Source organism: Lycorma delicatula, chromosome 3, assembly GCF_047948215.1.
Source record: "Lycorma delicatula isolate Av1 chromosome 3, ASM4794821v1, whole genome shotgun sequence".
NCBI classification, from domain to species: Eukaryota; Metazoa; Arthropoda; class Insecta; order Hemiptera; family Fulgoridae; genus Lycorma; species Lycorma delicatula.
This window is the reverse complement of record NC_134457.1, coordinates 169,863,265-169,890,035: the sequence shown is the minus strand read 5'-3', so window position 1 is coordinate 169,890,035 and position 26,771 is coordinate 169,863,265. Positions and strand designations below refer to the sequence as shown.

Genomic DNA, 26,771 nt, shown 5'->3' with positions numbered 1-26,771 from the left:
TTGATTGACGGTTTGATCATAGTAAAGTTGAATATCGGCAAGGAACATAATCCGGTTGTTACTGCCAGCTATTAAAACGGCCACAATCTTGAAAAGGTGAAATATTTCATAACCGTAATAGTTCTATGTTCTTTCTAGGTATAAAAACTATGTTCATGCAAAATTTCATCTCAATCGGTTGAGTGGGTTTTTGCATGAAAAAGTAACAGACTTACAGAAACCACTACAGTACAATTAAATATATATTTATATATAGTGTAACAAGACCAGTGTAACAGACCTGAATAACAGATTCCTGCCAATTAAGAAGAAAGTAGTAGAAAATATAATAATGGACGGAATCCAGAAGGGGACTAAAAGGAATCCTTTTTCTAAGGGTAACAAGTCTGTTTAACAATCGTTCTTTGTAATACTGATCAATGACATATCCACCACTGATGTTCTATGAGAAGAATTACTGGACCAGAGTAGGAATTCATGGGAAAATGTAAGGACTCTGACGTTGGTATTCATGCTTCAACTTGGGACTGGTTCTGCAGGTCAAGAGGATAGAAATATAAATATTCTAGGAAAGACAAGTTAGGTCAGTTTAAGTGAGGAGTTATTACACGAGTCAGTGAAGAAGCAAGATTGTGCATTTTTGTACATGTTAAGTGATGTTACAAGCATTCTGTGAGATCAGAGGTGACTGATGAGTGAGTATTGACAGTTAGTGAAAGTGATAAAGTATTGAACTCAATAAATTGTTAAATTGATAAATAGTTGATAAATTGGTAGGGTAGTTTTATTTATAAATAGTTAAGGTATATGTGCAGAGAATAGAATTGAATGAACTTAATACTTGTCTTTTATATTGTATTGTTGTAGTTAATACAGGACTAGATGTTAAAGGTGTAAATGTTAGCAGTCAGTATAATGTCTTTTGTCAATTGAACTGAATTCTGGTTTTTACAATTTACTACCTGTAAATAAATTCTGACCTTGTATTTAAATTCTATCTTGTATGTAATCATTGTTTATTATTATTACTGACAGTTGACATTATTGTTATTATTATTTGTTATTGTTTATTATTATTGTCATTTTTGTTATTGCTGATTGGTCTTATTTTATGTATGTTCTACATTGTTAAACTAATTGTAATTATATAAACATTCTTAAATTGTTAATCTTTCAATATACTGATTGAGCCGTGAACACGCGACAGTATATATATATATATTTTTTTTTTATAAATAATAACAATGGTACACTTAATTACATCCAGTTTTTATCTTATAATTTGTTGATATTTATGTTGGACGTGATCTACAGAGTGATTCAGGAGAAAAAGGGAAATAATTTATGATCTGATACTAGAACTTGAAATAAACCCACCGGTTTGGTCTGGTGGTGAATGCGTCTTTCCAAATTAGCTGATTTGGAAGGAGAAAGTTCCAGCGCGTTCAAGTCCTAGTAAAGTCAGTTATTTTTACACGGATTTGAATACTAGATTGTGGATTTGAATACTGGATTGTGTTCTTTGGTGGTTGGGTTTCAATTAATCACACATCTCAGGAATGGTCGAACTGAGACTGTACTAGACTACACTCCATTTACACTCATACATATCATCCTCTGAAGTATTATCTGAAAGGTAATTACCAGAGGCTAAACAGGAAAAAGAAAAAGAGCTTGACATAAGAAAAAAAATTATATAAAAATAGTACGAAAACACTTTGTTATTGAGTTGCGGTTGGTGAAAAATTTCACCTGGATTTCATTCCCCCTGTGAAATGACGTCATAGTAAAATTTTTAAGGTGTTATATGAGGGGTAAATTTGATAGTTTGTTATGATTTTTGACTGGGAGAATCAAATAAAACAGCTAACAGAACTGTATCTTCCATAGTTTTCATATCTAACATAAAACAGAAAAATTTGGTGATGAAGAACTTTTTTTAGGTTTGAAGTACAATAACTTTATTAAATGACTAATAATGCATAAATTTTATTATAAAAACTTGTAGAGAATTTAATTCTGAAAAATATTTGTATAATTGAAGTCTATGAAAAACAAAAACAATCAACTTTTATTATTAAAAACAAAACTTTACAGAATAATGAATTTGTAAAAATTAAATATGGCTGATGGTAGTACAATAAGTATAGACCTTTGAAAAATTAAATCGGCGACACTAATTGTATGCTTCAATTTTATGTTGGATATCATGAAAATTGCAGGAGATCCAGTTTGGGTGCTGTTTATATGATTTTTCAGGTCAAAAACTTAGAAACCATCAAGTTTACACCTTATATAGTGCCTTAAAAATTTCGGTATGTCTTCATTTCACCAGAGAAACTGAAATCCAGGCGAAATTTTTCGCTAGTCATAACTTTATAACAAAGCATTTTTCGCTGTATGTATGTATAGCATTTTTGCTTATTTCAAACTAGAATCAGTTACCAAATTATTTCCTTTTTCTACTGAATAATTCTATATTATTTATTATTACATACTGATAAAGCGATTTTTTTTTAACTTGGTTGTTTGCAGTTTTTGTTAAAAAAAACATGAAAAAATTTGCCATAATAAAAGTTATCCATTAATAACTAAACAATGGTTTGATGAATAAAATGATTTCATGGATTTTACAAATTTCACCTAGCTTTCACTTAAAGTAGGCAACATTAGCGTAATGAAAGCAATTTACACACGCACATGTATATATATATATATATATATATATATTTTAAATTGTCAGTTTACAATATCTGTCAAAATTCCTGTTTTTACCTTATTTATTTATTTATTTTCTTTGTTTCAGATATTAATTCACTTTGTAATGGATAAAAAAAGAGATAATGGCAGTCCACAAACTGCAAATGGCTCATCCTCTGTTTGTTTACATGGAGAAGATTGTTATAGGCAGAACCCTAAGCACTTTGAGGAGTATTCACATCCTCACTGCAAGTACCACTTATTTTTAGATTGGTGTATAATAAGTGTATTAAATTTGCATTATATCCATTTTATAGCGATATGTTTAATGTTATTTATAATTAATTCATTATTTAGTTTTGCATTATTATGTTTTAAATATTTTACTGATCTATTAATTAAAGGGTTACAAGTTCCTATTTTTTTATTCCAAGGCTGAAATGAGTTGAAATATATATTATAGTGTCTTGTTTAGTCGGTTTTTTTGTATATGTCTATGTCAGTTTTATTATTGATAAAATTTTTGTTAATGTTCATATCCAGATAATTAATACTATTATTATTTTCCCTGTTTAAAGTAAATTTAATATCATTTAAAGAATTCATTTCTTCAATTATTGTATCCTCTTCATTACTAAACTGTTAATTATAAATTATTAATATATCGTCTACATATCTTTTCTGTAAAACAATTTTGTGTTTGTTAATTACATTAGGCAGAAGAGTGTTTTCCAATTCATTCATAAAGATGCTAACCATAATAGCAGAAAGGGATGATCCCATAGCTAGAACATTTTCTTGTTGATAACATTTATTGTTAAACTTAAAATAATTATATTTAACATAATTTTAATAAATTTGTTTCATATATTATTATCTATTTTTAATTTGGTCAATGTATTATTAATAATATTTATAGTTTTATTAGTGTCAGTATTTATGTACATGTTTTTTTATATCTAGTGTTATAAATTTAGTTGTATTTATATTATTATAAAAATATTTATATTTATAGAAATTATTTTATCCAAACACTTAATTAATTCCTTACAGTTTTTTTGAATCTGCACCAAAACACGATCATATTTATGTGGTATTTGAATGGACCTACAGGTGGCGTATATAATAAGACATAATATCGCAGATGGAAAAGCAATCAAAGCACATAAATATGAATTCTTTGATGTAATATCGGTATTGGTTTTTATGAATATACTTGTATAGTATTATAGAACAAATTTGTATTATATTTAGAAATTAATATTGTAGAAGCAGGTGCCAATTCAAAAAAGTGTCTATGGAATTAATTATTTGGACAAATTATTTTTTACATTTTAGCATACTTTGATGTTCCAATTTTTTTTTTGTAAGTACTTATTATGGTTAATTAATTTGTAAATATAATATTTTTCTAATTCTTCTCATATATTACAATTTTTGTTATTATAATCTCAGATTTTGTGAAATAATCTTTGTTTGTCATTTTGTAGTTATTAGTTCTGCCAATAGTGTTATGGAATATGTAATTTTTTATTGTGTTCTTTTTGGCACTTCATTTATGAATTTTGTTGTTATTTATGATCTTAGAGATTAAATTAAGAATTTTGTTAGGAGAAATGGTTCCAGAAAAATATTTTATGTTAAAAGATTGAATGTATTAATTCATGATTATTAAGATTAAACTCTGTCTGCATGTTTTATTTTAATGATTCTGCAGTTTTTTCATGATGAGATAAAATAGCTTAATACAGATGAGGTGGGCTTGTTTGTATCAGGAGTTTTTTAAATAATAATATGATGTATTAAAGTTTTTTTTGTTCAGTTGTAGAGTTTGTGAATAAATATTAATTTCTCTAGATGTTATTTTTTGCCTTATTTATGTTAATCATGAGGCTTTTTAGGTGTTCATTAATTGAAGGGGCAAAGAAATGTCAAGTCCATCTTGACAGCTTTGTATATTCTTCTCCTAAAAGGAAATTAAGATCTTTAACTTTAAAAAAGTGAAAATTTGTCAAATTGGTTGTGTAGTTGTGATATTATCTTTCAAAAATAAACAATCTACTTGCTTGTGTATTCGTATAGAGACTGTTCAGTCTCTATATGAATACTACATGTATGACTGTTCAGTCATACAACAGGTTGTAACTCCAAATAAAGTTCTGCAGTTGGTCTTGTCCAGTTTCAGGCTTGACTAAACTTTTAAGAAAGTGCCTTTTAATTGAACTCTGGTTACCAAGGCTTAGAGATTCAGAGATTTAAATCTGTCACAGGTTTTGTTTACTAATTTTCTGACAACATCCTGTTGTCCAGTAACAGTTTTTTAACACTGTACAGTGAAGTAAACATGCTACACCTTACTCAGAAATTGAATAATATTAATTTTCAGGTATTGTTTGTTATAGCACAGTATGCTTCATAAATTATATTCATATAGATTTGATTTAGCTTTTAGAAGTGATGAATTTGTTAGAAAATATTTTTTGTGCAATATTATAATAAATTAAGTTAATTTACTGTAAATCTGTTTTTTCTTAGTGGAAGACCTAATATCAAAAATGTCAGAAGATGAAATAAAATATCCGCCTGGCTATAAGCAAAAAATAAGTAAACGTATTCTAGACCTTCAAATTGGTTTTCAAAGAAATATAAAAAAATATGGTGTTGCTGTTAAAAATGATAATTTGCCAAGTAATGAAAACAGATCTACCAAAACCAATAAAAGTAATCATTCTAATTCTTCAGTTAGTTCATCTTTAGCAAGTGTAGCCACAGTTTCACATTCAAGGTGAGAAAAATGATTGTATTAAAATTATGTTATAATAAAATTTTATTTTTTAATAGATTTATTTTCTCAATTGTATAATCTATTGTTTAAGTTGGATTCACACGTAGCCCACATTTTTACCTTGCTGGATATTATGAAGCCTTACTAAGGAAAATGTAGTAATTCACATGTAGCACAACTGTTGGTAGATTAAGCCAATGGATTAAAATGTAATTTTAAAATTTCATTTATCTAGTCCTTCATTAGTGGTATAAAATTTATTTATAATCATAGTGATATTAATCTGATAACTGACGAGCATAGATGTGTGCAGATTTTCTTAAAATGAATCAACAGCAGAATAAGTTTATTGTATTAAATTTTATTTACTTTTCATGGCTGTTTTTCTTGCATGAGTGATTTTGTATGATGCTTTATTACATTCTAGTAGATAAAAGTAAAGTATAACAGTACTGAAGATTTAAGTTGTAAAGTGTTAAACAGTTTTAATACTTTTTAAATTTTTTACTCATAGATGAGTGAGCCTAGTGTGCTCTGTTTGAAAATGGCAAATAATAACCTCCTCTCGACAATTATTCCTGCATGAGGAGCTCCACGGTGACACTGTGTTCTTAACTGGACGAAATTTATTTTTGATAGTAGCATTCCATTCACTTGGCAAAAAAAGCCTCTTTTGCTACACTATCCAGTCTTTTGCCTGAAATTCCAGTCTCACAGTTATATTATGTTGAGTCATTTGAGAAATAACATAGTCAACCTTACAGACAATAGGGTGTCTGGAGTACATGTCACCATTTGCCTGTAAGGCACTCATGGAATCTGAGCAGACAAATAAATGTTGAAATGTTGGGCTAATTATATTTAAGACCTTACTAATAGCTTACAGCTTTGCATTGAAAATACTGATGATACTGGGTAAGTCAAACGTGTATGTTTTGTTGCTAACCAAAAAAGCACAACCAACAGAATTAACATTGGTAGAGCCATCCGTATATATTATAGCATCAGAATTTACGCTATTCATAAGATTATGGAATCTTTCTCTAATTTAACTGGATTTGTGTTCTTATGATAGTATCAAAGACTAAAGCAGTAATTTACTAGAGAAGGCTACCAAGGACGATAATAACATGAAGCAACAGTAAGAACTGGAGGTAATTGTACATTTAGAGCTAGGCGCTGAGCTCTGATCCTCTAGTGGAGCAGTAGATGATAGCCTCATCTCAACATGCTGATTAGAGATTACTGCATCAAAGGTGGTTGCACTGTAATGCAAGCTACAAAGGAGCAAATCATTTGCTTTCATCAATTCAAAAGAGATGATTTACCACTGCCCACCAGCAGACTTGCCACATGGCTTAAGTGAAAAACCACAGGGCTTTTTGCCTGTAGCAAGGCAAATAAATGAATGATCGACTGCATTGAGGGTCTTTAGAGCAGTGGCCTGAACTGACAAATAAGCCATGCAGTCATAGTCTAAGGTGGAATGGACCAGAGCTCAGTAGAAGCGCAACATGTATATACGATTGGCTGTCCCAATGAGTATTAGACAGAACTATCAACATGTCTAATATTTTTAGACATTTTACCTTCAGCCCTTAAAATGTGTTACCTATGTCAGTTGTTGGTTAAACCACGGTCCTAGAAATCTAATCTGTGTGCATATTTCAACTGATTCACCATGTAAAAACAGTTGAGGGTCAACATATTTCTTCAATCAGGAAAAGCAAATGCATTTCATTTTCTCTGGAGAAAACATGCATCCAGTCGTTTTACACCACGATTCTGAACGGATTATTGTGTATTGAAGCCTGTCTTTCTCCTGTAGCTAGAATTTTAAATGATATGTAAATTGAAAAATAATCTACAAATAAAGAATACATAACGGGTTTTAACTTGCAGCTTGTTATACTATTTATGGCTATGGCAAACAAAGTAATACTTTGGACACTTCCCTTGGTACTCTGTTTTCTAGGGTGAAACCTTCGGATACCTTCTGATTCTCGAACTCAAAAGGACTGACTACTGAGAAAACCCCTGATAAATGCAAGGAAATTTCCTTGTGTACCCCATTCATTAAGTGTATTTAGGATTCCTCTTCTACACGCCATGTTGTACGCCTTTTACAAATTGAAAAATACAGCAACCAGGCATTGGTGAAGTAAAAAGGCATTGTGAATTACAGTTTCCAGGATAACTATGTGATCAACAGATGATTTACGTAGAAACTGCATTGTACTGGGGTAGTTAGGACGTTTCTTTCAAGGTATCACACTAGATGATGCTGTTTACCATTTGTTCCATCACCTTACACATAGTACTGGTCAAGGATGTAGGATGATAAATTGTGGGGCATGATTTATCTTTACCAGGTTTCAGTATGGTTTTTTACCAGGCTTCACTAATGCTTCACCAAGTATCTGGAAACACCTGGTCAAAGAATATTCTATTATAGATACACAAAAGATGTAGTGCAGTATCTGGGAGGTGTGGTAGGTAACATACTGAGCATGATATTATCATTTCCAAGGGAAGTGTCATGAGAATTCTTCAAGGCATACCTTAGCTCAATATAAGAAAATGGTATGTTTAATTCATTTTGCAGGTGTCCAATCAGAAATGATATTTTTTATCTGCTATTTATGTGTCACAAACTCAGAAGATTATGATGATGTAAGTGAAACTGTCCTAAGTAATTTTCCAAATGTGTTCACCACATCAATTGATGTGGTAACAAGGATTCTGCTACAACAGTTCAATAGGCTGCGGTGACTGTACTAATCCACATATGGCCCAAACCCTTCTCCATACAACAGATGATGGTGTTGTCTGAGAAATGGAGTTAACATAATTCAGCCAAGATTTTTGTTAAGCACAATGAAACACTCAACGGCAAATAGCCCTCGCATTGCGGAAGGCACTGAGCAATTCAGTCATAGGTCTTTGATTGAAATTATTAAAGCCCTGCACTGGTCTCTTACCTCAAGCCTGCAGTTTTCATCCTACCAAGGAACACCTTAGCTTTGCAGATGTTAAAGGGATGAATTCATTTGCGCTGAAGGGAATTTGGTATATAAAGTTAGCAAGTTTGTAGATCGTGCTACCACTCTTGTCATACTGGCCAAAGGAATCCTTGTATCTGATCCAGTCTGCTTTCTGAACCACCCACCTCCATGGGTGACTCTGAGGTAATCACTATTACTGACTGAGATAACAACTGGTCTATGATCGCTTCCAAAGAAATTTTTGGAGACACATCAGATAAGTCATGGAAGTAGAACATATGATGCATGAAAATGAAGAAGATACAAACATGTCATTTCATAGTTCAATAAGCGGAGATCTAAGTTCTGCCTCAGTTGATCATCTATATTGCCTTGGGAAGAACGTGATGTTGAGCCACATGATAATGATTGGCATTGAAATTGGCAACTACTAGGCATGTTAAAGGAGTCTGGGAAAATAGACTGGACAGATCATTTTAACAGATTTTGGAATTTGGAGAAAGGTATAAGTTGCAGATATTCATTTTGAATGGCGCTAATAACTTCACTGAAACTGCAGGGATATTAGTTGCTAGCAGAATATGGACGGCTGTTAAGTTTTTAGAGGAAAACAGCTACACCTTCACATCCTCTCCCCTCAGTTTGATGGTCATGTCTTTGATGGACATTCCTTCGAAAGGACATATTATCTCGGGAATGGAAGTGAGTCTCCTGCAGACACAGTATTAAAAGATTTTCTTCTTTTAGTAGGATTTCAATATCTTCAAGAAGAGAACGGATACTGCAAACATTCCAATGAATAATATAGGTACCCATAAAAATATTCTTCTCTTATTATATGCAAAACTCTGCATGTAGATTATTTGTCAAATACAATCCCGCTTTTCTTTTTGCTACTGATAACATTTAAGTAGTGTTTTGCTTTTTCAGGCACTTCATCGGCCTCTATATCCTTGAGATGGGAGTGGGGACTTGGAAGCTTGGAAGGTCAAAGATACTGTACCAGTAGCTAGTTTTTAGTAAATTTCTTCATAGGGATCTTATTAGTTTGCTGCGTTGTTGGTGCAGTGGGAAATTTCGTTGGTGGTAGTTTAATTGAAATGGTTTTCGGTAAGCCACTTTCAGACTTTGTAACAAAAGTTGCCTTCTTGCCAGTACTCAATGCTGTAATAGCAGCCGTGAGGGACTTTACTTGGTCTGATAAAACTTCTTACAAGATCTGGATTCATTCTCTTTTTGTATATTGTTTGAAGAGAGAGCTTGAACAAAAAACCAGGTTACACCAAAGTTTTACACCAGGTTGAACAAGGTTCCCCATGCTGTGGGCTTTCTGTAGTCTGTTGAGCCACAGGAAAGGGAATGTTCTGTTCAGTATGGATCTTCAAAATAGTTTTCTGTTTTTTGTAAATGGACCATTCTTGAGACCTTGCTGAGTGTGGACCTTTACAGTTTGCACATTTTTCTATCTCAGCGCATGTGATGTCATCATGTCCCATACAGCTGCAATGCACACAAACTTGTTCTTTTGTCCAACCATCTTTGTTGCGGCCAAAACCCTGACACTGGAAGCAGCATTTGGAATTAGGTATATATGGTCATATGTGGATACTAAGGTAACCTACTTTTATTCTGTCAGGAATAGTCTGACTTGAAAAGGTTAGAATTAGTGAGGATACTTGTACATCAACGCTATTCTCCCTTCTCATTATCCTCTGCACTGACTGTGGTGACAAATCATTTGTAATTTCAGATGATAGCCAAGTTACAGCAAAAAATAATAACCCCCTTGATGAAATTCAGCCTCTTATGGGGTTCCACTACCACTCTGTCTTTCCCTACATATTAAAGGGCTAACAGTTTTCAGCATTGTTCTTCAATATTTAATTCAATAAGCAGGATGCCTTTTCTTAGCTTTTTAACAGATTTTGGAAAACTGCAAGCTTTTACAATACACTTATTTATCAGGAAGGGAGAAACTTTATCAAACAGTTTACCTTCCTCGCTGTATCTCATTACAAGAAACCTTACACAGGAAAATTTCACCCCCTCTGTAATGTTTCTTGTTTCCTCACCACTAGCTAAATCTTCGGCTGACAATGTTGGCTGAAGTCTCTTGTAACTCCCGGGTTTGTTGGTTTTACAGGTGGACCAACAACCACTGAAAAATTTTTAAGTGGGATTGACATTCATTTCCCATGACGATGTAACTGACTACTCTAGCAGAACTTGCATGTACTGGGGCTAGGGCTGCATACAACTGAGTTACCTGGTGCCTAGAGGACATCGTTAAGACTTACTACGTAGAGCCATCCACTCATTTATGGTTTATTAGGCTGAAATAAAAGTAACTGTGCATATTTGGGAATGGTGGTAAATATGTTCTGTTAGATAAAACAATAATTGACTCCTGACTTAATATGAATAATTATTAAAAATTCCAGTAATTAATATGTACTGCTAAAACTACTTGGTCATCGGTTAGAATTCAAAAACTCTTTTACGTTTTTTCTTTACTTCAATGTGGGGTATCATCCCCTGAATTCTGAAATAGTTTTTGTAAACACTGTATAGGTTGAAATGTGTTGCAAATTACATAACCAGAGCAACATAACTATTAGTACTACATTTCATTTTGTTGTATGATTAACAATTTCATGAAAATTATTGCATTCTTTTGCATTTTTGTGATTATGAAATGTAACTATTATTTGTTAAAAACCCAAGTGTGAACATGTTCAATAGTGTTTTGTTTTGTTATTACTGATTACTAGTATTACTACTGCTACTATTTTATAATGTAACACTAGTAATGTCCATCTTACAGTATATTGCTAACAGTTTTTGATTTTACATTTTTTGAGTATTTCATTTTTTTTGTAAATATTTTTAAATCGTATGTGAACTCTTACATTAAAAACAAAGTTTTTTGTTATTTATTAGTTTTTAATTTATTAGATTTATTCTATTTTATGATTATTTTATATATGTCTTGGTACTTCTGTAATAAACAAGCCTTTTAGAGTTTTTCTCTGTTGTGAATATGTATGTATAGTTATAATTTGTTTAATGTGTATTTATATATCTTAAGAATAAAATATACTATTTAGATGGTTTTTTAATTGACTCTTAGTGATTATATCTGAATGATAGGTAGTGATATTGGGTTAAATTAAGATTTTGTATGTTTGAGGAGTTTAGTAATTAGAATGTTAAAAATAATTATTTTATAAGAAGCATTTGTGGTAAGTAAACCAGTAAAACCTTATGGTAAATTAGCAGCAGTGGATATAACTTTTCATGTTATATTAAGACTAATGGTTGAGTTAAGGAATATTAATATATGTTTAAAATATATTTCATGTTGTTTATAATCTGTGTTACTTGTATAAAATTGTTAGTGGATCGTTATTTGGTAATTTTTATTTTTATTTGAAAGAACTACTTCTGCATCCAGAAACTTTCCCTACCATAATTTGATGTTCCTTAAGAAATATGCTAATACGTAACAATAATCTAATCTGTAATTGGTAATCAATAATTAAATCATCTAACATTAGAAATCTTACCAACTTATAAAAAATAAAAAGAATTCTATTAAATTTGTTAATGAAGTGATATCAACATTGATACCATGCAAGAAGCAAGCTGATTTTATCAATAGGTTAACAATTGTCTCCAGTGTTTGCTCCTCAGAAAACCAAATTGTCTCATTATTGAAATTCTGTTTTCTTGCAAGTGATCCATTAATTTATTTCACTTTTTATAAAAATGTTCTAATTTTTTTATTCACTTGGTGCAACCATTTGAATTGTGGATTATTACTTCATTCATGTCAAGTAACAAATCCAAATTGCAAGTCCTGAATTGTCAGTGTATTAAAACTTCTAGTTTAATGTAATCAATTTATGTTTTAAAGTTTCTAAAATATAATTTCACATAATGCTAAATTATTGATTAGTAATTGCAATATTTTTAAAAATTATGTTAAAGATAATTTATTGTTAAGTAATAACTAAATTAAAATTTAGTTTAAGTAATTTAACTAAATTACTTAACATGTAATTTAGTTAATACTTAACTAAATTTATACTAAATTTAGTATAAGGAATATATTCTTTTTATATAAAGAAATAAAAAGAATTTATTTCTTTTTATATATTCTTATAAAGTGTTTTCTATTTTATAGAGGAGAAAGTAGTTCTAAAAACAATACACAGGCTCAGAATTATCGATGTGTTGTTATGGATAGGGTAAAAAATAATATTGATGGTAAATGGAATGATGCTGCTCCATATTATTTCTTTTTATCAGCTATTTCAGATTCTAAAGAAACACATACTGAACGTCTGACTGTTCACTTTCCAGGTAAGATGATATTTTTGTAACATCTCATGTGTTACATTTAGGTTAGCGATTGCAGTACTGGATCAAAAATAAATTGCTGGTATTCTGTATTTTTTTAAACATTGTACCAGAATACTAGTTTTAATGCCAATATTAGGGCTTTTTCAAAAAAAGGTACAGAAACACAGTTTTTCGTTGCGTATTTATGAGTTATGTCCAAAAAAATGCATAAACTCAAAAAATAAACAATTTTGTTAAGTACAAGTATAAAATAAAGGAGCCATGTAGTGTTATTATTAAGAAAAGTAAATATCACATAAAAATCTTGTTGTGGTGTAGTCTGTTACGTATAATATCTATTAAAAAAAACAACTAATTTATTAACTGCATATTTTTGAAATGTGATTGTAAAAAACATAATGCATGTATTGAACTGTCATTAAGCCTGAAATGCATTTTTGTGCATAAATTACTTACAGTTGAAAATGCGTTTTCTGCATCCATGTTGGTTAGTATGCTGTTAATAATGAGCAATATACTTCCTTTAAATATTTTCTTCGAAATTCTTTATCTTCCAACAACTCAGTCTCTCATATAACTGTTTTGAATAAATCTGTTTTTTGTATTATTGCTTGTGGCAGTTTTTTATTTATAACTAATTGTAATTTCTTTTTGAGAGACAATTCTTTTCCGATATTGACATCAACGTCATCTTCAACGAATTCTTCTGGATAGGTTTTTTGTTTGCTTTTCATAAATCCTATTTGTGCAAATTTAATTAATTTAATGATGAAATTTAATTTAATTTGATGAATTTAATTAAATTTGACATTGTTTAGCTTCTTTTTTCCTTTTCGTTTTCTTTTCTAAAGTCGTTGTTATTATGTAAATACTTTAAAATATTTTCTGTCTGGTTCACTATGCCGTTCCTCCATGCGAATTTTCAGTGCACTGTGTAATTCCTCAGTTAGTGGCATGTCCTGATCTTTAAGTGATTACAACATAAAATTTATTGTTGCATTCACTGTTAATAAATTGGAATCCTTCCGACATAATGCCTCCACAGCCAGCTCTATTGGAAGCAGAGTTGATACAGTTTTAGATATTAAATTGAATTCAGTGTCGGAAAAATTGGATTTTTTAATTTCAAAAATTGTTCCATCATTATGAGCAAACTGTTCCAGTGTGTTTTAGAATTTAACATTAGCATAAGTTCTTTTTTCATTTCAGAAGTATATATTTTTGTAAAACAGCATTTTCAGTAGGGAAACATTTAAATATCTTAACAACTTCTTGACTTTTCTTAATTTTAGGAAGCAATCCTTGGTAAATTGATATTTCATCCTCATTACTATTATCTTCTTCATATCCAAATAAGGTATTTCTAACAGTTGCATTATTATTTTCTTCAGTGTTTTGCCTCTTCTGCACCTGATTTTGTTGATATAGCACATTGATTACTCCAAGTTGAATTCCATGAGCATAGCATAGTTGCTGATTTGCATCAATTAACATCCAAACTTTTTTCATCACCATTGCTCTATCAATAGTTGTGCAGACAATATCTTCTTTCAGAGATAACCCATATTCATCGAATTTGCAGTTAACTACTTTTACACATTTTGTAGAAGCATACTTTCTGAGACAAGTGTGAGTCCTACATCCCAAATTTTATTTTCTGAATGAATATTTATATTTAAATAACGACTGGTTTATATACTTGTCCATTCATCAAATGTGAGACTAAATTTGAATTACAAAATACTTTGAATGGCAAACCATTTAATGCTGTCATTCTAGATAAAGCATCATCGAAACAGTCATTTTTCTATTAAAAAAAATCTGTATTTTCTGACGTCTTTGGTTTAGTAATATCATTTTTAAGTGAGTTAGAGTTTGTCTCAGATTCTTCCTTTTCAAAATATTAATATTATGACGTGTTTTTAAATGCCTATGTAGTCCGCTTTTACTTCCTTCAAAAACTTTAATAATCCTTGAACATGTTTTTCATCTTGCCAGCATATTTTTTCATCATAAAACCAAGTCGAAGTATTGTTGACAGATTATTTTTATGTTCTTTCAAATCATTATTATTTGTTACTGATAAATAAAACTTAAAACAAATTGTTGCAAATGTAAATGTTTTGAAGAATAAAGTCTAATATAAAATGTGTACTAATTTGTGAAAAAGGAACTCGCCAATTTAAAAAAATATCTCATTGTTTAAACATTTAAAACACTATGCACAATTTCACTACAATATAAAATGTGAGGTTAGGTTTCATACATGCTTCATACTTGACTTTGACATTACGCAGACAAAGAGAGGAGATCAGAACGGAAGTGAGACAGCAAATGATTAATGTTGGTGCTGCCACATCGATGATAAAATACATATTTCAAATAACAGTAGATCCCCAATAAGTTAAATTAAACTCTTTAAAAAAAAATATTTACTATTTATAGCTAATACTGAAAATATCAGTATTTTAACTTAGTAAATACCGGTTTCATGAAATTGCAAAATAGCATGAAATGCTGGTATTTAGTATACCAGTGTACTGATATTGCAATCACTAATTTAGATGTTTATTAATATAGTTTTTGATTTATTAGATTTTTTAAAATTTTATATGCATCATTGTATTTATCTTGTCTAATTTGAGATTAGATATATGATTAAAAATCCCTCTTTAGATATTATTATATATATAATATTATATAATATAAACATATAATATTATGTATGTTTCCCATTGCTCTTTTTTTTTCTTTCCCTGATCCTATTTCCTTTCTTCCAGTGGTGTTCTTTTTGTGAATTGTGCAGCCTAGGGATCAAGCTGGAGATTCTCCTATCCAGTGACTGAACAAAAACTAAACTGGGGTTTAGTTTTAAGTGTTATCAAGACAAGAGCTGCTAATTCCCTCTAATAGAAATAATAATGAATACATTAATTTGTTTTTACAAATATCCATATTAAGTAATAAACATTTGTATTAAAACTTTCCATGAAATGATTTTAAATCTCATCAATCTGATATACTTATATTTTGTACTCTTGTTATACAGGTTATAACTTTTTTATTTTGCCATGTTATTCTCTTTTTCCTGTAATTAAGACTACTTCATTTATTTAGATTGATTTATATATGTTGTACAGTAATTTTTTTATTAAAGAATGATCATTTATTCTAAAATGAAAATTAATCATAATTTTCTTTTTATAAGTTTTTTTTTTTAAATATTGGATGTACCAGATCCAGATACTTATAAAACAGAAATAATTACGAGGAGAGGAAGGCTGATAAATTTGTAGTTGAAATGCTGTACTGAGAGCTGTGATAGTGAACTAGTGTTGTGTGCACATTTTACCAATGTTTGATACAGGCAGCCAAGTCAAGTTGGGAGAGCAAATTCTGTATTAATTTATGACTAAAAAAACAAGTTTTAATTTACTGTATTGTACATGCAAACCATTAAACTAAAAATCAAAACTACAATATACCATATAGGATTTTTTTCAGACACAAATAACAGTAAGTTTCACATGGAAAAGCTTCTTTATTCTAAAATTTTATTATCAACTGATTTTAAGCTTATAAGGTTGAGTGTCTTAGTAATGATAATCAATCGTTAAATTTACATTAAATTTATTTTTTCAGAGCTTCTTGACCCAAAGCTTGGTGATCTAAAAGCATCATTGCAGTTTACATTTATGGTGGAGATTGGATGGTTGTTAGCTCAGTATCACATTATGGGACATAAGTAAGGCTTACTTCAGAATTTACAGTTTTATTTTATTATTAATTAGCATATGTAAATGTTGTATTTATGGTCAGAACCTGATCAAGTCCTTATCAGTTTTTTAATGTTATTTTTTTAATGGCTCAGTCATATTTTATGTAAAGTATACAGTACATTCAATTATGACCGTTAAAGTAACCTTTTATAGGAAGTAACATGAGGTGTCATGCACCTTACTTGTTTTGATTCAGTCATATATGAATCAAATATAAAAATTCTTAATTCTGTTTAAGAATTGAACCTGCTAATCTTGTATCATTTGCTGTTACCGGCTTATTCTATTTTTTTCTTAAAAAAATGTACAAGTAATTCACTTGCTCATTCATCAATTTTCTTCCTGAACCCTTTGCCTTAGAAAATTGAAATATATTGGTGGTATCCATTAGTCCAAAACAACCGTTTTAAATATTTTAAAAGTATTTAACTCTCTAAATTTATTATGGGTAAAATGAGCTTACTAATCAAACTTATTGAACTAACTTATTTACAAAATAATTTACTACTGTGAAAAAAAATACAAAATTGTAGATTTTGATTTATTTTTACATATTATTCAGTTACTATAATAGTGAATCTGTAAGATTAAAATGTTTACAATACCTCATTAAATTTTCATATTTGTAATATTTCGTATAGCTTAAATTATGAAAACCAGCATAGTTGTTACACAAAAGTTATTGTGAGAATCTATAATCCATATCTTTCTTAAGATTCTTTAGAAAAATCTTAAGCGTGTAAAGTGGGACAAAACCCTTCTCTCTTTGAAATATTTACTAAAAACTCTACTAATATGATCTGAGTTTATTTAGATTCATTAACATATATTTACTTTAAAAAATAAAGATTTTTTTAACCATCAAGACAGTTATAATTACTTAACCTGAAGTTATCCAGTAGTAATCCAATATTACTGTAATCCAATGTTATCTATTTACATAAATTACCACTCTGATAAAAGTTTTATATTCAGTAGATATTTGATTTTTAGTGATTGAAAGTTCAGATTGAGTTTTAAATTCTAGTATTTTTTTTTAATTGGTGATAGTAATGATAAAAACAAGAACATTCAGGTTATAGTAGTAATCAAAAATTCTGTGTTACTTTTTTCTTTTTTTTTATCTCCAGGACCATTGTTAGGTATTACTTCAGAGGATGAGATGAATGATTTGTAGCGTGTGTGAAAATGCCATGTCTGTCTAGGATTTGAACCCAGGACCTCTGGATGAAAGGCCAAGATGTTATCACTTGCACCATGGAGGCCGGCTGTCTTACTGTTTAAAAAGTTATTTTTTGTTGGTGTGCATGCACGCGTACACACATACACACATTTTCATTTATCCCAGTAACTCCCAGATCCCTAGACCTAGGGAACTGAAAATTTTCAAGAGGATTCTTAGGTCTTAAAGAATACCAAGAATGTTTTACAAAATGATACTCTCAAATATGTGCAGAAATGATAATGTGGTGATTGTGATTTTGAAAAGCTTAACATAATGAACATGAAGACTATATTCTATGTTCAGAATTTTAAAAGGCTCTTCTGAGTTATTTATTTCTATTTAATCAGTTATGTACTTTAAAATCATTTTGTATAGTTAATCATTATTAAGGTATGTAGAGGAGATGTATGTAAATTAATAATCTTGTCATATGTGCTTAATATATTTATATTTATAAATTTAGAGCATGTGTATGCATAAATATTTAAATCACAACTTTCCATTAGTTTTGCACCAAGTATCTTCTTTTTTTAATTTTTTAAGTAAATTATGTTCAGCTAAAAATGAACATCAGAATACTTTGTTCAAAAATATTATTGTACCCGTATATGTAAATGAGAAAGATTGTTTATTTACTTTTATTTTGAGTGGAATAATATTAAATACTAAAAAAGATATAGAACTTAATGAAAGACTATCAGAGGAAAGGATGACTTCATTCTTTTTTTGTGATTCGCAGAGCTCTGTAATATAATTTGTCGCTGGGATCATGCTATCTACTCAGTTCATCTGTAATTTTTTGAAATAACTGGAAGAGGACATTCAGTACTAATGACCTCTGAATTGGTTGTTTCATCATTACCTTGCTTGCTTTCACTAGTTTTTGAAATGCACTAGTTATGTTGCCATTTCAACATGATTGATGTTTTTCATTCTCATAACACTTAGTGTGATCAAAGAAATTTCTTTCTTTTCCTGAAGATAAGATTCTAGCTGAGGAATCACTATTTTAATAATATTTTAGTCATCATTTTGATGTTTCAATTCAGCATGTATCATAATTAAAATTATTGCTTAATTAATGTTTAATTGTTTGCTTAATTTGTTGCTTAAGGAAGAAAGGACTTCCTGATAGCATGCTAAGGATACATAAACCCTGGGAGCAATGAATCCCTGTGCAATTTGACTATTTGAAATTGATACAACTGTCTTTAAAAGTAGTACATTATTTATTTTTATAAGCGTAGTCTTGAAATGTTTGTCATATTTATACTATATTTAGACTAGATTAATTATTGTAACATTTTATTTTTTTTATTTTAGAGGCAAACCAATGACACTGGTATATGGTGAGGGTGATGATGATATGGCAAGATGTCCTCCACATGTTACACCTCTATTAATTAAGTGTCCTAGTCCATTTGGAACACATCACACGTGAGTAAATTAAAATTACTTTCAATATTATGTTTTAAGACTAGTGTGTATAAATGTCTTTATGTGTTAAAACAGTTCTAAATTTATTTTTGTTGTGATTGAATGTTTCAAAGTTTTGATGTGATTATTGTGAAATGAATATCTATATATCATTATTACACCACCAAGTATAGAATGGTTGCTGATCTTGGATTCAATACATGACAAGTGTCAGCCATATCTTTCATCCATCTTATATGCCTTATTAAAGCGTGTGTGAAGCTTTTCCAAAGTCGTCCAGAATAAGTTATACTTATACTGAAGACTCTATGTGTAAATTGTTGTGTTATTATGTGATAAGGCATTAAAAGTAAACTTTTATTTATATAGCCATGTGTTCACGGCTTGATCAGGATATTGAAAGACTAACAATTAAAAATATCTATATGATTACAATTTATTAGTTTAAGAACAAAAAAAAATAAGATAAATCAATAATAATAATAGTGAATAACAACATCAATAATAATAATAAATGTCAATAGTAATAATAACACTGGTCAACATGATTTTTGTCTCATGAGTACCATTAGGTGTACTTAATGCAGTTTTTATCCTGTTTTCAAATATGTATTTGGAATTTCTCCATCACCTACAGTTTTTTTATTTTAATTTTTTTAAATATTTTAAAACGTTTTTCATCCATTTGTCCATTGTCAAGTAAAACCTCCTAGAGCATTGTAAATATGATGGAACCAAATGAGGTAATTTAAACTGTACAACAGTAGCAACGCTACTGTTGTGCAGGTTCAGATGTGTATAATCATGTACAAATGTGATCTAGTGTAGCATACATTCATCGGAACAATGCCAGTTGTGAGATACTAGTGAACCAGTAAATACGTCATTGTGAGTGCTTTGTGTGTCTGAATTATTGTTATTACATATTTACAACTTTATTTCTTTTAATTAGTCATTAATTACAAAATGCCTAGAGTTTGTTTAAATCATCCTAACAATTTTTGTTATATATGTGGTGAAGTGACGCTCAAGTCCCAAAGGCAAAACCTTACTCCATTAGTAAAAATGTATTATGAACTTTATTTTGGGTGTAAAGTTGGAGACTAAACAAGGGCCTGGGCCCCACATATCTGTTGTTTACAGTGTTCTACGCTTCTCACTGCATGGGAAAAAGTTACATGCCACTTGCTATCCCTAAGATTTGAGGGAATCCAAAGATCATTCTTCTGATGTGTTATCTTTGCTTAACAAACATTAAAACATACAAAAATCAAAACATACAGTGGTGTACCCTAACTTACAATCTGCAATGAGACCAGTTCCACACTGCAAAGAATTGCCCATATCAAACCCTCCAGAACATGTAGCATTAGATGAAGAGAGCTCAGAGTCTGATGGAAGTAAGGAAGAAAAAGAAAAAAATTCTGGTTATACAGTTTTTGAACAAAACAGTTCATCTGAGCCTCATTTACTGACTCAAGAAAATTTTAACAATCTCATTTGAGATTTAAAGTTATCCAAAAAACAGTCTTAAATGCTTACTTCGTGGCTAAAAGGATAGAATTTTCAAAAGAATACAAAGATATGTACTTATCATAATCGTCATTCTGAATTTAAAGGCTACTTTTCTGAAGAAAGTGGCTTAGTGTTTTGTAATGAGATTTATTCTCTTATGGAGACACTTTGTAATGAACATAACTCAACAGAATGAAGCTTGTTCATTGATTCCTCTAAAGTTAGTTTAAAAGCTGTGCTTTTGCATAATGGCTGGCAATAATTTCCCATCAGTACCTGTGGCTTATACTCCTAGTATGAAAAAACATGAAACTTTAAATTTATATTGGAAAAGCTTCAATATGCAGTGTATAAATGGAATATTTTTGGTGACTTGAAGGTAATTGCACTTGTTCTTGGTCTGCAGCTTGGTTACACAAAGTACTGTTGTTTTTTTGTGTGAATGGGGTAGTAGAAACAGAAAAAACTATTTCATTAGAAAAGAATGGCCTAAACATGAATCACTCATTCCTGAACAGAAAAATGTGAAAAAAACCCATTGTGTAATCCTAAAAATGTGTATCTATCTCCACTACATATCAATCTAGAATTAATGAAGAATTTTGTCAAGGCCATGGACAATACTCCTTGTTTCATGTACTTAATACTGAAGTTTCCTAAAATTAGTGATGCAAAAATTAAAGAAGGAATATTTGTGAGTCCATAAATATGATCACTAATGCCTGACCAAAAATTTGATGAACTATTGAATCCACCAGAGAAAGCAGCTTAACAAGGATTCAGAAATGTTACTAAGAGTTTTTTGGGAAATCAACAGGCAGAAAATTACTGTGATATTGTCAACAATCTTGTAACATCTTATAAAAATTTGGGTTGTAATATGTCCTTAAAAGTACACTTCCTGCACTTGCATGTAAATTTCTTCCTGGAAAAACTTGGTGTAGTGAGCAGTAAGAACAGGAAATACTTTATCAGGAGATTTCAGCCATGGGAAAAGAGGTATCAAGGCAAATGGAATCCTAATATGCTGGCTGATTATTGTTGGACCATGAAGAGGAGTGCTCAACAGGTGAAATATGGCAAAAATCGTCATTTCTTACTTCCAAGGCGAGTCAAATGTTTGAATAGAACTACCGTAACAATCTATGAATGAGTTAAATACTTTATCTTTTTCATTAATTGTTTATCAATAACTCACCAAAAAACTTCCTGCATTCACTGTCCACACTAGAATGCTTGTGATGTCAGATTGAATACACCCTGGAGCACTACATGCTTAATCTTGCTTCCTACTGACTGATTGTCCAACTGGTCTGAACAGTGTTTATATACCCTGACCTGCAGAACAGGGTACATTCCTTAACTGTTGAAGCATGAAAATTATCGTCCACACCCTTACATTTGCCCATAAATTCCTACCCTAGTCCAGTAATCTTTCTCATTGAACCTCTGTTGCTGGTGTGCCATTGACAGTATTACATAGAATGATTGTTAAACAGATCTGTTGGCCTCTCTTTTTTCCATTTAGCCTCTCGAATAATCATAAGGTATTACTTCACAGAATGAATGAGGATGATGTATATGAATGTAAATGATTCATTATTAAAATATTCAAATCTGTATAAAAGTAACTTGGTCTGAGAAAAGGATTCCTCTTTGCCTCCTGAATTCCTTTCATTGTTATTTTCTCTTACTTTTTTCTTAATTGGAAGAAATCTGTTATCCAGGTATAACCCACTGGGTTGGCCTAATGGTGAATGTGTCTTCGCAAATCAGCTGATTTGGAAGTTGAGAGTTCCAGTGCTCAAGTCCTAGTAAAAGCAATTATTTTTGTATGGATTTGAACACTAGATCATGAATACCGTTATTCTTTGGTGGTTGGGTTTCAATCAACCTGACATTCTCAGAAATGGTCAACCTGAGACTGTACAAGAACTACACTCATACATATGTCATCCTCTGAAGTAATACCTGACAGTAATTCCCGGAGGTTAAACAGGAAAAAAGGAAGGTCCATCTTTATACTGTTCTTGTTAAAATATTGTAAGATTTTGAACATGTATTTTCTGCATTTGTACAAGGAAGATGTGATAGGTAAAAACAATGCCAAACCTGGCGGAGGAAATGAACCCGAGACCAAATGATCTACAAGCCAACATGTTAACTTTTACACAATTTTTTTGACCTACCTTTTTTTTTTGTACAAATAGAGACTCGAGTTGAAATTGATATGTATATCAAGCTTAAACGTTAAGTTGTATTAGTCTCTATATTGTTATTTAAATAAAGTTGCAAGACTTGAGGTTTATCTGCAGTGGTATAATTCTGTAACAAAAAGAAAGAATTCAGGAAGAAAGTGTGATTATTTAAAGTTTAGATAATTTTGTATTTTCTATTTTAAAATTGGCTTCACTTCTTGTCTTTGTGATGCTTGTTTTTAGATTAAATACTCAAAAAACTAAATTTATTTCTTTAAATACAAATACAACTATTTATTGTATAGAATATGAATATTGAAGGAAAGATTTACTTCACTTCTATAATTTTTTTTTTTTTTTACTTCTGCAGAATACTATTAATGTAGAGAATTAATTATTTTTAGTGTTTGTGTAGAAATCAGTATTTTATTATACAACATTAGAAACAATAGAAGTAGTAAGGACAGGAATCTCAGTTAATGTAACTGGTAGTTTGTCTTCGACAGTTCCCTAGTATTTAGAATAAGATCTGTTAAGATACATTAATACTAGGGATAATGTTCCCTAGTTTTGTTACCTGATTTGTTGTGAACATCATCAGTCAAGCAGGTTTTTTTCAAAATTATTTATTTACTTATAAAAATTATTTTTGAGCTAAGCAAGGTCCTATTTTAAGCAGATCTTTTGGCATTTTGTTTGTTGATGTGTTTGTAATGTAATTATGGGTGAATTTGTTTTTTTTTTTTTTTTTATGAAATTATTAAGTGGAATGATGCTGTGTAACAAATTTTATAAAATTTTCTTATTTCAAAATAGCAACCAGTACAGTTCTAAGGCTTATAATTTGAAACATGATGCTTTAATGAATGATTTTATCAAATTTCAAAGCCCATTTCCAGTGTGGAGAATTACATTTTCTACAATTCTGCTTAAGCAGTAATTCTCTACCTATAATGGTAACATATTTTTTTATGGAAAATAAGTATTTACTGAAGTAAAAAAACACTTGCACAATAATGTACAATATTTAATTTTAAAGAGAGAATATGAAATTTAAATGTTTATTAGATTACTTATTTGGGTGCTATCTTTTTTAATAAGGAGCAGTGGAGAGGAGTAATAGATGTGTTACTATTGCCGACAGCTGAACATATAGTTTTCCTTCTATCCCTGAAGCAACTTTACTGTGCACCCTTCCTTGGGAAATATTTAGACTGCTTAGTGTTTGTACTACAGCTGACTAGGTAGCATCATTTCTGTCTTTAACCACTGTACTGTGATTTAATTAGCATTAGCATATTGCCCCTGCTAGACTTAACCAGTGTGCTTTGCTTTACACATATGTTTTCACTTCATTAATTCAATTTCATACAGCTCAATTTATTAAATTATGTTCAAAATCGTCTACTGTTTGCTGAAACGTGTATATGTAAAATAAATAACATGTTTAACAGAAGTTTAGAAGCTTAACAGAAATTTACTTAGTGTGATGATATCTAAGGCTCATACACCTACACTATATTTTGCACAGAGAAAAGTGAAGCCTAATTTTAGAACCACATACTTTATCAATGCAAACAGATAGAAATTTTATGGTCTTTTTAGTTTATTCTCTGAATTTAATCAACTGTAATATTCATTATAATTTGTTTTTGTGTTTTAAATTTACAGCGTCTAATGAATAGATGACTATTAGTTTTTTTTTAACATTAAATGTTAGTAAATTAATTTTTAATTCATATTTTGATTTTTTTTTTGTTTTTTATTTATTATAATTATGTATGGTTCTAAAAGCCAGGATAAATTTTTTTCTGCAGTATAGAAAGGAAGTACTGAAAACTACAAAGGTTGTGTTGCTCTACAAAAAAATATATTCTTGAAATAAAACCGACTTAAAAATCAGATCAATATAATAATCCTTTTTCTTTTTTAAATTTTGATTTTTTGAAATCAACATCAAATTAAAACAACTACAACACTTGCTTACCTGTAATTTGGTAAATTACTTGCTTACCCGTAAATTTAAAGATAAATTGAAACAGTTTTATTTTTTACTTTTTAGCTGTTTTGATATGTCTTACAGTTATTTTAATTTTATTTAAAATGTACACAGGTCTACAAAAAAAAAAAAATGAAACAATAACAATTTGCAAGAACTGCAAAGGCAGTAATCTGCATCTTGATAAAAATAAGATAAAGAAGGGAGAGAATTAATGTACTAGTGTCAAACATGAATAAAGGCCCTCTGCGATGTAGGAAATTCTTTTTGTTCTCTAATTTTATTAAAGTTTTACATGAAAGTAGTTTGAATTTTAGAAATATCATTAATCTATACCAAACTAGAGTAATTAATAAAATGACAAACAATGAAAATATACTTCCAATCATATACACAATCATGTAATTTCTCATCAAAATATTTTCAACTGAAGATGTCTGAAAGAACCTTACTAGTGATCATTAGAAGAACAACCAGATATAAAAAAGAATTTCAATTCAAAACGACCAAAAATTTTAAAATAATTATTCAACACTAATATACAAAATTAAGATTCTTTTCTATTCGGAGAAAATAAATAAATTTTAAAAATTAAAAAAAAATTACTGAAATTGGTGCATTTAGTTATAAGGAGTAAGACTTAAACAAAAATAATAATAAAAAATATATTGGTCAGATGGAGAATCTTTTTTTTTCTATATTGATTAAAAGAGAATATCTTTTTTAAACCAAGACCATATTTTTTTATTTAACTTTTTTTTGTCAGTATTCTTTACAAAATGAAATGGCTTAATGATTTTACATGAAATATGGTCTGTTTTTCTTAATTTAGTTAGGCAGAGTGTATTAAATTTAAGGATTTTAATTAAAGAGTATACTAACTTCTGATAAAAGAAGGTAACCTCTGATCAACTCTCATTATTAAAGTGACAAAATTATTTTTTTTTGCAAATGTAATTGCAGTGGTTAGATCCAGTGTGATTTAAAACTGATAAATGATAGTATAAACCCTTGAATCCAAACTAGATGAAACTGGAACTGGATGTGATTTGAATGAATAAAACCCTGAATAATCTGGAAAGTCCTTACAGCCTTTAGAGATCATAATAATGTAATTTGTAAAATAGAGAAATTATTTATATTTAAATCATTTTTCATGTTCATATTAATAATAAATTCAGACTTTTGTAATAAGAGCAGTTTGAAGAAAATAGGCCTATAAAATAGGAACTAAACCATTTTATTTGAAAAAAAATTGAATTTTTTTACTAATTTTTTACTTTTTAATATCAAATTAAAAAATCAATCAAAAATTATGAATGAAATGCAGTCCTGAAGTTTTATTAAAAATAAATAATGTATGTATTTTATTAAGATCATATCAATCATTTGGGTGTCTGGATTAATGAGATCTAAATATATGGAGTTTTACTAGATATCTTGATGTTCACTTATTTAAAAAAAAAACAAATTAAATTTTATATTTTATGATAAAATATAAAATAAAAAAGTAAATAAAGATATGATAAAATAAAAATATAAAATATTTATTTAGTAGAATTTCATTATGTTTTAATAACTAAAAGTTATATTAATGGAAATAATATAATTTTAATAAAATTAAGTTGTTTTGTTGTTAAGAGGTCATATGTATTTCCTCAGATAAACGCTATGAATAAAAATAAATTAAAAAAGAATGTTTAGTAAAACAGTGTTGACAATGTAAGTGTGCCATCAATACATTTTTGTTTAAGTGAATGAAA

The 26,771-nt window shown here is 29.6% G+C and overlaps 1 protein-coding gene across 2 annotated transcripts in view; it reads left to right on the top strand.

The window, feature by feature from the left end:
* The window catches only part of gkt (tyrosyl-DNA phosphodiesterase glaikit), a 68,189-nt gene that overhangs the window by 18,584 nt on the left and 22,834 nt on the right, over nt 1-26,771 (top strand). For both annotated transcript variants that reach the window (XM_075360983.1, XM_075360982.1), the window contains exons 2-6: nt 2,807-2,948; nt 5,236-5,485; nt 12,677-12,855; nt 16,498-16,600; nt 19,183-19,296. In XM_075360983.1, the coding sequence (XP_075217098.1) occupies nt 2,825-2,948; nt 5,236-5,485; nt 12,677-12,855; nt 16,498-16,600; nt 19,183-19,296 (770 nt within the window). In that variant the 5' untranslated portion in view covers nt 2,807-2,824. The remainder of the gene's footprint in view (nt 1-2,806; nt 2,949-5,235; nt 5,486-12,676; nt 12,856-16,497; nt 16,601-19,182; nt 19,297-26,771) is intronic.